This window comes from Atractosteus spatula, chromosome 1 (genome assembly GCF_055471065.1).
Source record: "Atractosteus spatula isolate fAtrSpa1 chromosome 1, fAtrSpa1.hap1, whole genome shotgun sequence".
NCBI lineage: Eukaryota > Metazoa > Chordata > Actinopteri > Semionotiformes > Lepisosteidae > Atractosteus > Atractosteus spatula.
The window spans coordinates 19316680-19334431 of record NC_142706.1 but is presented as its reverse complement, the minus strand read 5'-3'; the positions used below and the strand labels follow the sequence as shown (position 1 = coordinate 19334431).

Below are 17752 nucleotides of genomic sequence, written 5' to 3'. Positions count from 1 at the left end.
TTTTATTTTCTCCCTGCACTTTGTTATAAAGACAACACCATTCATTGTATTTTACAACTGTATTTAAGTTTCCTACATTGAATACTGTAGCTGGCATTGGATTATGTTTTCGTCTGTCCTAGTTTAAATTCGCTGCTACTGTACTTGTACAGAGAGATCAGTTTGGTTGTTGTGTACAGTAGACCATGATAAACACCTATTTGAACGTTCATGTATTATTATAAAACGTGTAAACGTATTTGATTTACCAATACAAGAGAATTATCATGTAAACACAGATTAGTAATTTGGAAATTCTAAATTTTAAAAACCTTGTCAACAGTGCATCTTATTATAAGGCGATAAATATATTGAAGTCTAATATTTTGGAGAAAAAAAGACCTAGTGCCTTCGCACACGTTGCAAAAACAAAATGCACACAAAGAACCTACTGAAAATGAGTCCCTTTCTTTCATTGGTCAGTAAACTCTGTTTTTTTTTCTTATGAGACAGAAATGATCTTTGAACCAAAGAGCGCTGAAGTAATCTCTTGCCCTAGGTGATATTTGGACAGGCATTGTATTGGTTAAACCTTCAAACTAGAGTATACGTGCAGAATGAATTACCTTGTTAGTTTATTGGCTGTCTAACAAAATAACTAGTGGAAAGACTGTGACATGCTGACATTTGAGGAATTTATTAAACAGAGGTAAGCAGAATGAACTATTGAAAATATTTAAACCTAAAACCTTTTATCATTTGGAACTATTTCACCTTAGTAACATAAAACGGATGTTGCTTCACAAACTGTAAGCGTCAATACTAAAACATTTCTTTTTTTTTCTTTTCCAGAACAACCCAGTCCAACATCTTCGGCGAGAAATAAATATGTTTAACATGAGCAGTTACAGAATCGTTGCTTTCATTGTCAGAACATTATTTCTAATTGCAATACTGCATATCCTTACATCGAAAGCAACGGTTATTTATAAAAGAAAATCTTTTTTAGAAGATATTTTCGGTTATTATGGTGAAAATGAGACTTTTTCTTCAGGAAAACTGGAATCCTTGCTGTATAGAGTTGGAAGCAGGAGACCGCAAGATAACGTGGGAGAGCTTGAAGCATTGCATAATTCACAGGTACGACTACCGCGTCTCCAATCGTTAATAGTATTTAATGACAACACTGAAAAGTTGGTAATAAAATCTGCATACCTAAAGGTAATCAATATTACACATACACAGCATTTTCCGCTTCCTCTTTCCAAAGTGTTTTAAGGGATATACTGCAAAAGCCGCACAAGCTATTTGCCCTCACTGACTACATACTGTACTACTTCGTTCCTTGATTTCCGTTTGACAGCGCATCATTAACAGTAGATGTATTTATTCGTATATTTTAATCAAATGTGTATTGTAAGTGTTGTTCTTTTCGAAGTAAACTAATTAGAAATAAACATCAAATCCTTCCGTTTATTTTTCGCCACTTTTCTACCTGGGTATGCCTTTAATTACTACTTATTTATAGAATCGTCAGTTAACAAATTAATAATTCGCGGTTTTCTGTAAATAACGCATTAGATTATCATTGCCTGCACATCCTATTTGGGGCTACATTTGTGTCACTTTTTTATTCGCGCGAGTCATGTTGTTTTAATTTGAAGTGTTTCACTGTACCCCGATTTTTAGGACACGTGTACTATCCAGTTTACCAAAAGAATATTGGTAAATTTCCTTGTCATTTGATTAAGTTATAATTATTTCTAAGTTATATACAGTATTTTAGAATTCAGCATCGTCTATAAACATTTGGCATTCTATAACAAAAAGTCAAACCACCATTGCTATTTGAGGCATGAGGTCTAATCTCATCACAGGTTGCGTCCATCGTTCATCTAATTTAAAATGTTGTTTATATTGCCAAATCCTCTTTAGAATTGGGCAAGAAGGTATTGATGTATTGAACAGGGAGAATGTCAACATTCAAATTTTGTTTCACATTTGAACATTTCACATGGGAACCTAAGTTGTTTCAGCTCGTTTTCCCTATAGAAAATAAATTTGTCAGGCCAGATCCTACTGTAGAATGGCTACAGAAAACGTTTAAGTACGAAAGACTGGCGTCCAAATCTGCGAGAATTTCACGTCGATGATTAGTCAATGAAATTGCCGTTTAAAAAGCGTACATACTGTATGACTTGTTAAAATAACCTTGCAAGTTTTTGTTTCGTTGGTTAGCCATTTCAAAACAGTTGGGTTGTGAAGACTAATATAGAATACAATTTCAGGTCCACTTATTCATTTTTAGTTTTTTTTCCCTTTTTAGATCAGAATATCTGGATTAATTGCCTCTCTGCACGTGTTAAAAGCGCACCATGCTAGCCTTTTTTAAAAAGCAATTTGTACAATTTAAAACTTCTTGACACTTCCATGGTGGAGTTAATGTGTGAGAAACAGTCCTGTACTGTATGTACTTATGCCTCAACTCAAAAGCAGACTATTGGGTTTCTTGTTTTCTGTTACATTGTCAGTGCATTGTAGATTTTTTCAAGTGGTCACAAATCTAATTTAGTGGTGGTGATTTTGTTTTCCATCAGCGTGCAATATCACTATACTGTTTCTGTTCTACGTAACCTGAAAAGGGCAGGATTTTATTTTTGAAGGGGCTTCTGTTTTTCCTACAACTACTGTACGTACTGTAGACTCGGTCTTAAAACGCACCTACTGCTCTAATGGCCACAACTGACCCACAAGTGTCAGAGGCTGTTTTGTAAGTAGAAGTGGGTAAGAATTATTACCTTAGACTTGTTTACATGGAGGGTCAAATCACGTTACATATTGGATCAAATCAACTAACTAGCATACTAACGGGATGATTGCGAGACAGTACCGTGCTATTCTAGTACGCAGCTCTGAACTTAATCTGTAAACTCGTTGCATCTGACCCCGTGCGGTTTTGCGGTTTAGATACCTGTGAAATCCCTTCCCATGGATTATATTAGCGGTTGTTTATGAAAAATGTTCTGTTGTCAAGTGATTTTCTTTTCAAACAGATTTAATAGCTTGAGGGACCACCTCTTCCAATATCACCTGAACGCTTTCAGTTTCAGGAAAATATGTTAAAGTTGCCCATAAAATGAAAGAATTTAAAACAGTTACCGTAAACACTTCGTGTTTGCTAAATTGGTCATAACAGATTAATTACTGTAGAAACCAAAATAATTTGATTTTTTAATGAAATTAAAACGCAATAAAAGTATCCTTTCCCATATATTTTTTTTCAGTAACGTATTTTTTGGTATTATTTTAATATTACGATTTTCAGTCCCTCTCCTAGATCAGATCATTAATGATATCAGTTTAGGAGTGGTGCAACATTTTACTTGCTATCTGAAGTTTGATGACAAACTTTAAAAAAAAAAATTAATTTAAAAATCCTGTCCTGTCTCACGACCCAGTGCTGAATGAGCTCTTCTTATCTGTCCGCTCTCCTTTTACTTTAAGTTATTCCCTGCCTTACACCTGTTACCCGCTGATATTCTTGCAACCCTGAACTGGAAGAAGCAGTAAGAAAATGAATGGATGAATAACTTTAGTTTTGAAAACAGAACATTAGAGACTTATTGGATTCAATCACTCAAACTCCCAATAACTAGTGAAAAAGTCAGGTCAGTGACCATCTCTAATGAGCCAATGACTCAAAGTGGAAATGGAAAATGAAAACAAGTGCGTTTAAGGCTGAAGAAAGGCTACGTGCCCTGACACAGTGAACTTTGGAGCTTGTCCATGTTAGAGCTACGCTGAATGGCTGGGAACCTCAAAGAAATGTTGAGTTGAACAAATGTCTGAAAACCAAACCAGCAAGATGTGCTGAATGACTTCTTCTTGGTTCTAAGCTCTACTTTCACTTTAAGTTATTCCATCCATCCACATTCTAACCACTTCATCCAGTTCAGGGTCGCGAGAAGGAGCCGACACCTAACTTGGGCAAGCAACGGGCGCAAGGCAGGGTACACTTTGGACAGGAAGCCAGTCCATCGCAGGGCACCACTGACACAGACATGCACCAGGGCCAGTTTTCCCACAAACCACTTGACCTACAGTACCAGTATGTCTTTGGACTGTGGGAGGAAAGCACCTGGAGAAACCCCACATGAACATGGGGAGACCATACACGCTACATTTCAAGCACTGCTCAAGAACTAAACCTCGGGCCCCAGCTCTGCAAGGAAGCAATGCTTACTACAGTGCCACCGTGATACCCTACTTTATCTTACACGTTAAAAGAAAACCGAGTTTTGTATTTATGCAAACAAAGAAATAACCGTGGCGTGATTAGTTTATGTAAAGTGGTTATGTAACCAACGGACTATCTTTATGTCTGGTGTTATGATGCAGTGATCCTGGATATAACACTAGATTTTTTCTTCTTTTGCAGTGCTTTTCTAGTGGAGACATATTATCACTGCATGAGCTGAATAACCAGAGTCGTCTGACTATGTCAGACTTTGAAAAAATCTGTCCCGCAATTCTCCAGCAAGCTGTTGTCAGGCCTTGCTTATTGAGTACCCAGGAACCTGAACCTTCTGTTCCACATCAGCCAGTATCTTACCATGGTAAGCCTTTCCTCTCAAAAGCCTTTTTCCTTCCTTTTCCTGTGCAGTGGTATAATTGGCAAGTCACTAACAGATTTAGTGAATACCTTAATATACATCAAAACTTTTAAAGTGTGTTTAAGTAGAAGTTTGTAATATTTAATAACAATTGATAACTACATAATTGCTTGTAATAATCCCCTTTGTAATAAAGATAGTGAACATTAATGAGTTAAAAAGGAGAAGTGACTGGCGACAAACCTTTAATGCAAATGTCTAAATATTCTAAAGTGTTCACTTTGACAAGATCCTGTCAAACAGTTTTGTTGAAGGTTTTTCTAATTGTTTTTAAAACAAAACTAGTGTAGAGGAACTTGAGCACAGGTATGTAGAAGCCTGGGAAGTTTTTTTGCCAGTTAAAGTTACAGTAAATGTCCTGCAATGGTAATGCAATTTTCTTGCTGATGCTCACAACCCTGAACTTAAGATGGTCACGACGAGTACAATATAACCAACAAACAAATGATGTTTACTTGCTCAAAAGTATTCAAAAATAAAAATAAATAAATTGTATTTTATTTATTTTTAATTCTGAATAAAATCTGTCATAATTTCCATTGTGGTTTACTAGGATTTGGTGTCACAGGCCTCTACTCTTACACTGAGCAGCATGATGTGTCTAATTGCACTCACTGCCAGTCTGAATAAACTTGATATACACAGGGTGTGACATATCAAAAGCAGAGGATGGTTTCTTTCTGATCCAGGATGATGAGCCTACCCATATTAGACAGACCTTTGTTGTGTATATTGTATGATTTTCCAACCAATGGTCAGGTACTGTAGCATGAAAAAGGCAGGAGATTCCTATTCCTCTATATTAGAAGTAGCCTAAGCTTTGGGAATTTTAATATGTGACCTCTGCAGCATAGATGCTTCAACACAGTCTGCATTTCCTGGCATATACCTATTTTGTGGCCAACAGAGCAGTGGGTCACTGTTCATTGTTGTGCTCCTGGTTCTGATTGCTGCACCAGGAGTGATCTTCACCATTTCCTCCTCTTCCTTAAGACCTTCAAATGCTTCATTGCCTTTAGTTTAAAAGACCTCGTTCATGCAGTTCATTCATACAGTTTATTGGTGCTTACAGTGGAGATCACAGTTTGCAGAATGCTAGACTTTGGGGAAAGTTTAGTTCTTGAGACATCCTAAACAATCCTTGACCCAAATCCTGTTTTCAACCCCCTCTGTATTGATTAATGAAGCAGCCTTGAAACATCTTTGAGCAATGATGTACCTTGGAGTATGTTACAGGTATTAATCACTTCTAAAATGGAGCAAAAAAGACCACAGTGTTACTTTACAGTTATGTTTAAATGACATACAGTAGCAAACTACTGTAAACAGGAGGTCCTCCGTGTCATACACAACTACAACATCACTAATAAGTTTCATACTGCTCGAACTTCAGTATTTTTTGCTTCAGAAACATTAACAGCTCTCATGATCTGTAAGTGCCAACTAAACTTTGTCTCTTCCAGGTAATTAATAGGTGTTTTCTTCTGTTGCTAAACCCCAGTGAATTAATGTTAATGACTGCTGACAAGTATGGGTGGTTAAAAGCAATTATTAATATGCTGTTATCCTCAAAGGCCAGACAGGAGTAGAAAGAAGTGATAAGTTTTACCTTTCAAATACCAAACATAAACATTTACAGTATATTATAATTTAGATTTTTTGTTTCTCATGCTTTAAAAAAAAACACCAGTGGTAGAGGGTTCTGCTGTGGTGACGATGCCTAATATTGTCACTGAGGTTTTCACCCAAAGTGATGGGTTCTGGGATGTTACCAAAATAAAAAAGTAAAAAAAAAAATGTTACAAGTTGGAAGAAGCTAGTGGCCATTGAGAGAGAAGGAGATGGAAGTGATTCACCAATATACAGTATCTAGAAGATGAAAACAAGCAGCTTTGATGAAGAAGCAAGAGTGAAATACAGGGATTACTGCCTTTGCGTCAACATTTACTACAGTGAAGGCTGACTACAGTAAATTAGTTTACTTTTACACCAAATCAGGCCAACCTGATATGGGAAAATTAAATTTTTGCCTAGCTTGTACAAGTTAGCAGGGGACATCTTATGAGTGTTGTCTTTGGCCTTTGAGAATCGTCCTATTAATCCTGTAACTGCGACTCTGAGACTACTATTGCTAAATGTTGACCTAAACTGATAAAAAAACACCCCTGGTGGCCCAGCAGAGTTTAACATACTTTAATGGCATCACTTGTGGACTAATGTAATTCCCAAACAGTGCTTTCAATGTACAGCTAAAGCTTCAGCTCTTATTTGACATCTCCATATGCTTATTTATTTAATTCATCCTATAATGAGTTTGTTTGCCTGAAGCTGGGTATCTGAGCAACTGCATACTTTATAGTATAGTATAGCTGCATGACAAGTTATTTGGATAATGTAATGTGTTTCTCTCTTTGTCTGTTCACAGTGTGGGGATACGCAGTCTTGGCTGTAACCATCATCAACATGGCCTCTCTCCTGGGTCTAATTCTTGTTCCTTTCACCAAGAAGCCTTACTTTCCAAAGTTGCTAACGTACTTCACTGGTCTGGCTATAGGCACTCTGTACTCAAACGCTGTGCTGCAGCTCATTCCTGAGGTAGGGGATACAATCTCTTCCGATTCTTTCATTTCAAATGAACAGACTTCAATTATGGGAAAAAAATACAGTTGTCTACTCAAGTATTTTGAGAAACTAGTAATAATATAATTCGAAAACAAAAAAAACTGCCTGTGAAAAGGTATAAGTCTAAAATGCACTCACTAAAATTTTAGGAACCTCCACAACAATGTCTCAAAGATCGATTTAGAGTTAAATTAATTTATGTTACTTGCAATGAGGTTTTACCAATTGTACCTTTTTCATTTTTTGAGGAGACCTTTGATCTATTATGTTTTTTTTAACATAACCTTACATAAGCTTATGTAAGTATGATGATATGCAAGTTCCTCATACATTGCAAACCAACAAAGGTATTGCATGATATATCACATCAGATTCTAGGTAAAATAAAAAACTGATGCCTATGCATTTATTTCCCCACTTACAGGCCTTAGGATTTGATCCCAAAAAGGACAATTATGTACTCCACGCTGTTGGAATATTTGGTGGATTCTATGTTCTTTTCTTCACAGAAAAAATATTGCAGTTTGCACTAAAACCTGAGCACAAGGTAAGCCCTGAATAACTTCCATAAAACCCTGAGCACAGTAACAGTAAACATCTACCGGAGACAAGAAAATGATAAATATGAAGTCCTTTCCTTTCAAGAAAAAATAAGAACACCACACTTTTGGCCACATAGATCACTAAACGGTAAACAAAATTTTGTAAAACATGTTATGTCTCGAAAAATCTATTTTCATTTTCTTTCCTTTAGAAGAATCCCTCAAAGGGTATTTTACAATGTTATATTCATTAAAAAAATTAGAATGGGAATCTTTTTTTTCTGGTAAAGGTAATTACTTTAAATGCAAGTTGAGCTGTAAATAGAGACTGGAGGAGACGTACAGAAAAACAGACACCTTTTACACGGGAAATGAGAAGATCTAAAGCTGTTTAGAATAATCTACCTGTATATCTGACAAAAAGGCTCTGTCTGCTCTTTTGCTTTGCTTAATTTAGCAAGGCCACAGTCATTTCAATACATTAGAGGAGGAATCAAATCAGTCCAATGCAAACAAGATGGGCACAAATTCTGTCACAAATGGAGAATTAACCCCCAAAACTGAAATCATCACCGTCACCAGTTTCAGCTGTAGCGAGGAACCAAGCATTGCCACAGCTGCACAGACAGATCAGGTAGGAACACCTTGGATTTTGTTGTTTTTCTTGCTTTTAAACCCTGCATTTGTAATAGTCTCTATTTCGGAGCTGAGTAGTTTATGTGGAAGGTGCGCAAGCTTATTTTACTGTTCTGATTACGTGGAAAGCTTCATTACAAGTGTGGTGTCTCAACTGAATTTCCAGGTACATCAGCCTCGCATACTATTAAGAAAAGAAACATCAATCATAGTGCCTTCATTGATCTCAAAAAGCAAAATATGCACCATTATTTCCACAATGGCTAATGATTTGATCGCCTACTGTACAGTGGATCGTGGGAAATATTTTCAAGATCACACAGGGTTTCTGTTGTGTAACAGATATTCTTGGTAGGTTTGTACTGCTGCCTACAAAAATGGAAATTTCCCCAGATCAATTTGGAACCCAAGTCCTTTTATTAGTATATCTGTTACAAATAAATAAAGCATATTTATTTGTACAGATAATTATTATTTCACCAACACTTCTGTTTTCCCATGATGGTTTAATCTGTTGTTATTCAAAGACAAGAAAGCACTGAAAACAAGACACACTACAGTATGTATTTGTTTAAAACAAGATATATTTCCACAGACAGTCTGTATAGAGGTTTCTCTGACTTAGCAAGTATAAAAGAAAAACCCTCACATCAACCTTCCCTTCTCCATACAAATATTCAGAATTGACATTAATTTTGTAGTTAAAATGATCATCTAACTTTGCCCATGTGTAGCTGTCCATGTTTTCCTTAGAGCATTGACTCCTTTTCACCAAGCATTTGGGGCGTCCTCACTGTAAAATGTATTTTTTACACTATTTATTATTTGCGACACCTGAGATATGTTATGTGATGTAGAGAAGGTAGTAAACCAGTCAGTAATCCTTGAAGTAAACCAGGCAGGCTGGACAAAATAACAAATTTACTGTATGTTTCAGGAGCATATTTTTACATTTCAAACAAATATTTGTGACTGTTACTTAGTATTGATGTCAGCGGCTCCCAGCAATCAAGCTACCTTTTGCTATAATGTTTTTACCAGTTAGTCTATGTGTGCATAACGTGTATAACTCATTCGAATAGTTTCTTGGCAGAAGTCACATTACATGAAGTCAAGTTAATGGCAAAAAAAAAAGATGATCCATCACCTTAATTAGAAAAGAAAACATCTTAAAACAAAGGTAGAATAATAACTATAAATGAACTAAGCTCCTAGGTTTAGATATAAACCCCAGAAGAAAAACAGTTTGGTGTTGTTTTTATACCACCTATATAGTGGCATTGTACCACAAGAATAACTGAACATTGTTTAAATTCTTTTCTTAGGTCACATGTATACAAAACGTTAGCATCTCTGTGATTGCAATTCAAGTAAACAAGTTTTAGTTCTATGTAATACAGGCATTGCCTCATTTAGGTGCAGTGAGGTCCAAATCATTTATCACTTAAAATAATGTAATTAGGGAAAATAATGTTAATGGTTAACAGCATTTTAAATCACATGCTATATGCTGACCTTGGATCTGACCAAAGTAACAAACACAAGTGACCTCTTGCAGGTTAAAGATAGGTAAGTGATTGCATGTGTCATTTCAGACATTTAACACACAAAATATTACATGTTACAGTTCTTAATTTTAAAATGTTTTTTTTTTTCCTCACTGTATTTTTCTGGTAGATTGCAATGCAAGGATAGCGCTATGGTCTCTTCACGAAACCTGCATAATTTGCAGTTTACTTGGTCATTTGGGCATAACATCATGTGCAGATGTGCACTCCTATTTTTGTTGGCATAAGGAAGAGGAATTTATGTTAAGTTTTTCTACTTAATTGTTATTGTAATACTAATTGTGTTAAAGCCTTTGAATTATAATTTCAAATGTAACCACATTTCTTTAGACAGAGTTGCTACAGACAACTATACTGGATTTGTGGGATGTTTTTCAGTGAATATTGGCATTCATGCAGGGTTTATTGCTTTGTTAGACTTGTAAAATACAACAGTGTGCTTTAGTTTAGGTCAAATACTGTTGTTTACAGTGTAATATCACCTGTGAAAGGTAATATGCAAATAGCCTCTTAGTTGAAACATTGCCAACAATTGCTTTTGCTGGCTGAAAACATGCAACATATGCACGTATCTGCACACATCCTGTAGTCTAATGAACTTTTTTCAATAAAGACTAAATTATTTTACAACATCCTCATTTCATTGCTTGATAGGTTTGTTTAGTTGGACAGGGTTCAAAACTACAGCAGTAGTACTGTACGATATGATATTATTTTTTGCTGAAGCAAAATGATTTCAAGATAAAACAGACCAGTACTACTGGGCCAGTAGGCACAACCTGCTGAATAATGAAAATCAGTAACAGTGATATTAGATCATCAATTAATACAACATAACAGAAGGAAACAGGTATGATAAACAAGTCCAGGAAAAGTAATATCATATTTCTTCAAATATAAAGAGGCTGTCAACCCTGTCTCCCAAATGTCAGCAAAATGAGCAAACTTTCTACCCATTACTTCTCTCAACTGTTAATTGTTCCACTTTAATTTATCTGTATTTTCAAAAATGATATACATACAGTAGCTTTTGGTCCTCAGTGCAAACCTGATATACAAATATTTGACATTATTGAACTTCTGACACCAGTGTTGCATGCATCCTCAGAAATCTGGTTTATTTTTATTGTGTATTAAAAATCCCTAACATGTAACCTAGACAGCAAATATCAATACAAGCCAAAATACTTTAATTAGAACTTACCTAATTCTGGAAAATCATTGAAAAAAAAGACAAAAGGCAGTGGTTTTACATTAAATTGCCCTGTGGATTTTTTCTTTTTTGTCCCTTTCGACTCACTACAACACTCCTGTGCTGCTTGACATGCTGTATTCACAGACGTTAGTACAAGCAAGCCCAGGATGTGGTTATGGACCCAAAGGTTTGCTTGATAAAAATAGCTGCAACATGCATTATTTAAATGCAGCTTGCCCTTTCAAACTATCTACTTCTACTTCTACTTCAAAACTATCCTGGAGTATCTCTTTCTTGAAGACTTGAAATTTCTCTTCAATTTCCTCTTTTAAAAAAAAAGAATAAAAGACTGTCATTGATATTTTCCCAGCATCAGAGATGACCATCCTTGCAGAATCTCTGAATTCCTTAAAAATACTGTAACAATGTTGGTTAAATAAAATCCTCTTGAACATATTTTACTGTGGACAGGTCAATTAGAATGCACAAATTAGACACCTGTCAGAAACTGCAGACCAGGGAATAGCAAAGCCTTCCAATCCTCTCTGTGTAAATCCTCACACAGAGTTTGAATGGAATAGTTCTTAAACTTCAAAACAGAGTTAGCTGATCATCTTTGCAACAAAGCTAGGTGGGTCTAAAGACCTCCAGTCCTTTGCAAACATTATACAAACTCTTACTATGAATTAAAACCTTTAATTGGCAACAAATCTGTTTACATTGGACTCAATAGTCTTCTGAAAAGAGGCAGACTGGTATCAAAAGAGCATCAAGGCAAAATCTCTTCTTGTGTGCTTAAAAGGAACGCACTTTTTCGTCAAGTAACAGCTTCTTTTTGATAATGTACACTTCTAGTTATACTATATTATGCACTGTTCCCCAACTTTTTCATTCTATGTAATTGAGTTACCAACAATCTATTTAAATACTGTCTGCCTCAGATTTGATTACTCTGCTTTTCTATTATTTACTACTTTGCATAATAAAGTAGTTTTACTTCAATAGCAAAAGAAAACAATTATATTGAGTTATTTAGTTTGGTGTATCACTACTGTCTTTGCAATCCAATAGTTGGAAAACATCCAAAGAATGGTAAAATCAGATTAAATTCAAATTGCATTTAATTTCTCTCTGTTCTTGTAGGATATACAGGTGTCACGGGGATACTGTCGTTGGTTGAGCGGACCTAGAATTCGCAACATAAAAACAGTTGCTTGGATGATCACGCTGAGCGACGCGCTCCACAACTTCATCGATGGCCTGGCGATCGGTGCCTCATTCACAGTGTCTGTCATCAATGGTGTGAGCACCTCCATTGCTATTGTGTGTGAAGAGTTTCCTCATGAGTTGGGTACGCACCATTTATTAATCTCCCGCACTGGTTCAGAATTATAGTGTCATCTGGACTAAATTGTTGTATGATCCTCCTTCTGGCAAACCTTTAGGTTACCTTTATGTTTGTGCTCACAGTAGGAATGTATTGACTGAGGAGTGGGTAACCTACAGTACACTTCTTCAATGTTACCATAAATATAAAAAAACACATACCAATCCTAAAGAGAAGGTTTATCTTCCATGATCTTCTGTCACACAGCTTCCAGAATTAATGGCCATGAGCAAACGGCAAAAAGAGGAGCTTCAATGAAGCTATATTTGTCACCAGTCTTTTCCTTATACTGTGGGCTCACTTTCCATGCACAAGTGGCAGGGGGCAGGGTTGCCTTAAAAGATGAAGTCATTATGAATGACAAAGTGATCCTGAATGGTTAAGAATTGAAAATTCATTCTGAAGAAAAATGAATGGATTAAGCTGACGGAACTAGAAATTTACTGTGAGCATGCAAAGGTGTGGAATACGCTATATCCCATGCCAACATACAGAAATGAGGATGATGCAACAATATTTTCCACCATTATAAGATTATTCTCTAAAGTCGACCAACGAAATAGTGTTTAAATTGCATGAATGTAAGAGGTTTAGAAGTTTTCTTGATTTTTGATTCATAACACTATACTGTATATTTTCAAAACAGCACCAATAAAACCTAAAGATTTCATTTCATATCTTTAGAATTATATGGGATAAGAACATGAGGATAGTTAAAAATGAGAGAAGGTCATTTGGACCATCTAGTCCATTTGGTCATAGTAAATTGATCCAAGGAACTCATCCAGCCACTTTTTGAAAGAAGCCAGGGAGTTGGCTGGGTATCTTATTCCATACTCCCACAACCCTTTGAGTAAAGAAGTGTTCTCATTCTTTGTTTTAAATGCACTTCTATATGTTTTTAATTTTGACTGTGTGGTCCATGTTGTACAGTTCATTCAGAATACATATGCTGGGCTGACTCTTAATACTTACATCAGATTGTAACTGTATGGGATTCCCTTGTAATATTGTCTGTTCAACACTAAAAAGGTCCAGTTCCTTCAGCCTGTAAGCATAGAAAGTTCCCTTAACTTCCAGAGTACATATCTGTCCAGAGCACATTTCTATAACATCACGACAAAATTGGATACAGTATTATAAATGAGGCCTTACTAATGTATCATGCAATTTTAACATATCTTGATTTGAATCTTATGCTTTTAACTATACATCCTAGTTTTTTGTCTTTTTAATTGCTGATACAGAATCAGTTCAGCTTAAATCTTGCCCGAGAAAACCTCCTACTTTGTCAGTAAAAACCTTCTACTCTGTCTTGAGTCTATTTGCATTATAAAAGGCTTGGATAAAATTGCCACCGGTTCAGTAAATGGTTTTAAATGTGTGTTTTTTTTTCATCCAGGTGATTTTGTGATCCTCTTGAGTGCGGGCATGAGTATTCCTCAAGCCCTATTCTTTAATCTTCTGTCAGCCTGCTCGTGCTATATCGGTGTCGTCCTGGGGATTGTTGTTGGAAGCAACTTTTCCCCCAATGTCATCTTCGCATTTGCTGGCGGAATGTTTTTGTACATCGCTCTGGCAGACATGGTGAGTGATGTGTTTCTTGTTACAATACTGTTCCATTTGTTCTGTGAAGGTTACCTCTTAGTGTATAGCAAAGCACATCATCACCTCCTATTTTCTTACCTGATAAATTACTCCTACTTTTACAGAACTCACTGTACTCATTTGTAAGTACCTCTAAAGTTTTATCAGCTAGGAAGTAAGTCTATTCTGATTTGATTATTTTGTTTTTAGTTGTGATACAGTAGGGATATCTGTAAAGCAACCAATGACATACTACCTACTGTATATTTTTCTTTATGGCCTGGTTTTCTCAAATTTTCATACATCCACATGTAAATTTCACATATTTCATATATAGGTCACACATTTCATATATTCGGCAAGACAAGCTGTTAATCCTATACTAATGAATAAAAATGACCTACTGTATAACGGAAATCAAATACACTCTCAATAGCTGTAATTTGAATAATAAAGTAAGATATAGTTGTTCCTTGAATTGCAGATTATGTGGATGACCTTAACACGTGTTTTATTATTGTTTCCTTCATTCAGAGTAGGCTGTAGAAAATGAAATGAACAACAGGAACAGGCACAGTAGATTTCACCCAATCTTGTAGTGCAATACAGTCGTATCTCCATTTTTTTATCATTAGGGAATGTAGCAAGAGGGACTATAAATTTTATTACATATTGATTTGCTTAAGATGAGCTCCAATTACTCAAAAGCTGCAGTTTATAGTGCAGTCAATTCAGCTGCTTTGCTTTTATGCTGAGTTAGAGCAAACCAAAGTCCCTTTTCCCTGGCAGATATTGAGAGAGGAATTCCAGTATGCTTTAACTTTACTTTAAAATCTGAAATCCTCCATAGTGCAGAAATGCAAATGATTTTCGGTCTAAGGTTGCATTTTTATAAGGGCCTGATAGCCCAGTAACAACCTTGGGACCTACTGGGGCTGCCTCAGAATAGCCTATTTATACTTTCTTGTGGTTGTCATCAAACAGGGAAATATAAGAATCAAGGCAGAATTCAAAGACAAGAGAGATAATGAAATGGCCTATTCAGTAATAGTGATGGAAATTCTGGGACATCCGGATGGCCTAATAAAGAGCCCATTTTTTTTAAAAAAAGCAGTTGAGAGTCCTGAATAATTCTGAATTCATGAAGAATGCTTTGAAGCATCATCCTGTACATTACTGCTTAATTAATGAATGCCAAGTCCTGTAAACCACTGTCATTTAGAGGAATTTCTGTCCTTACAGATTAAAGAATGAATGCATTATGAAGCATTTCATACAGCCAAGATTTAGATACCACTTGTTACATATAAATCTGATTACAATGACTGCAGTCAAAATCAGAGGAGTTCTGTGTCCTAAACTTTACTTACCTGTGTGTTCTCTTATTTCAGTTCTTAGAGATGAACAACATCCAGGGAGATCATGAAAGAAACACAAGGAGCAATGTCATATTTTTCACCATTCAGAATCTTGGATTATTAACAGGGTTCTCTGTCATTCTATTAATTACAATGTTTGCAGGAGACATAAAACTAGAATAGGATGCACTGCTGGTTGTAGACAACAGACTATCACCTGTTTCACCGTAACTGTTATGCTAAATCTGGCCCTAACTCTTGCGTCGAACGTCACATGAGTTTTCCCAGTTTTAAGGCCAGGCACTTTAATTTTACCTTTAGGCTTAGGTTTATTACTTGTCAGTGACTCAAAAAGAGTGACCTAGAAGCATGAATTAGAAAATATTGCTTAATATAAACTCATGTACATACTGTATGAAGTGACCAACTTATAATCAGGTTGGGTCACTGGTAACTAAAAAAATACAGGAAATAAATTTAAGGAAAAAATAAAAACATGGTACTGAAATGTATAGGTTCTAACAAGTTATTTTCTTCTTCTAAGATTTTGCTGCTCAAAACGTAGTGATTGCTTCCATAGAACATGTCGACTGATGATTATTCATAAATTTGTGACTTCTACTTTCTTACAACCTTTTAGTGTTTTTTAAATACTTAAAACTTTTATATTTGATAAAAAGATGAATGAAACTACACTGAAATGGTATTCAACTTATTGTGAAACAAAAATGGCACTTGTGAAAAAAGGGTGTATTGAAGTGAAATACTTTCATGACTCCAGACTCACAGGGTTTCACAGATACAGACTGGCTCCAGTCTCACCTAGAGGAGGCCCATATACAAAATTCCCCAAGTATGATAGAAAGAAAAGATGTAGTAACCATTAAAATATATTAGTTCAAGACAAGGAGTACGTTTGGTTAATCTCTTGGATGTAAAATGTACTGATGATGTTTTAGACATAAAACTCAGGGTCCATTTTGTTACCACATGCTTATCTGATTATGTAGAATAAGGAAGAAAATAAAATACAACTTGAAGTCTTATTTTGTTTCTTCTTCATTACTTAAATTAAAATAACCTTGTTTTTACAGTGCTAGAACAAAGAACTGTTTATTTATATAAGCTAGATTTACCAAATGGCCTGCACACCTGTTTGACTTTTACTGTGTTTTCATCTCTGTAGAGATTATTTTATCATACTGCTAAATAATTCACCCGTTGTATATGAATTTATCCACAGATTACCATACCTGCAATCTCTTGGAATGTACATTCAATTCTGATGTCACTATATCATCCACATAATTTGTTTTAATAAAAAAAATCAAACCAAATGTTTTTCATAAAATGCACTGTATAAATAAAACACAAGTGCAGAGTTCATATTTGTCCAGTTAACTAAAAAGTATCAAATGCAGCACATTAAAAGGCAGGAAAATAACACCTATTGCCCACAGTGTGAGAGGAAATCAAATGGTTTGAAATGATAAAAGTATCTCCCACAACAGAACTTGAAAGAAGTGGTCTAATTTAGCTAAAACTTTGATTTCTATACTCTGGTCATGCAATTTCTTTCCCAAGACCTTAAAGTTCACCACATTTTTAAAACTGCTGCTGTATCACTGCATATACTGCACGTATATTTCACCATTTTCAACTTCGATCACAAGAAAAGGGTTGGTATATCTCTAAAGAGCTGTAAGGTGTTTGTCTTCCCTGAAAATGTCTGTCTCAGGGTGCATACATGTGTTGTTTTTCTTCTTCTGCTGTCTGAATGGAGTTAGGCTGGAAAGCTGCGGTAAGGGCAGCAGTTTGGAGCAGTGTTTGGGTTTGGGGTTCTGTACTTGTAAGAGGAAGGTTATAGGTTCAGGTAACAGACACCACTATTGTACCTTTAAGCAAAGAACTTCTCCCAAATCGCTCCAAGCTGTATACATGACCGACAATGTAATTTGCTTCAGATAAAAGCCAAGTTAATTAATCTATATTAAGCTTAACCATTGCATTGACAAAGCACTGTTTTTACAAAGAAGACTTATACATGCCTAACAATTTTACCAGTTGTTCTTTTTTGAAAACCAGATTACTTATGAATTATTGTAATGTTGTCAGGGACACTTTTCACAAGCATGTCAGTCAAAACAGGTCAATGTGTTCTTTATAATCCAAGGTACCCACAAGAGAAGGCCCTTTTGTTGATCT

The 17752-nt window shown here is 35.6% G+C and overlaps 1 protein-coding gene across 1 annotated transcript; it reads left to right on the top strand.

Moving 5' to 3' along the window:
- Positions 1–580: 580 nt before the first annotated feature.
- On the top strand, positions 581–16808 carry LOC148840713 (metal cation symporter ZIP8-like). The gene is made up of 9 exons (XM_088911844.1): positions 581–688; positions 832–1119; positions 4418–4595; positions 7078–7247; positions 7699–7821; positions 8274–8450; positions 12359–12566; positions 14005–14189; positions 15581–16808. The coding sequence occupies exons 2-9, from the start codon at positions 868–870 to the stop codon at positions 15728–15730; spliced, it is 1443 nt and encodes a 480-aa protein (XP_088767970.1). The 5' UTR covers positions 581–688; positions 832–867; the 3' UTR covers positions 15731–16808.
- Positions 16809–17752: the final 944 nt, after the last annotated feature.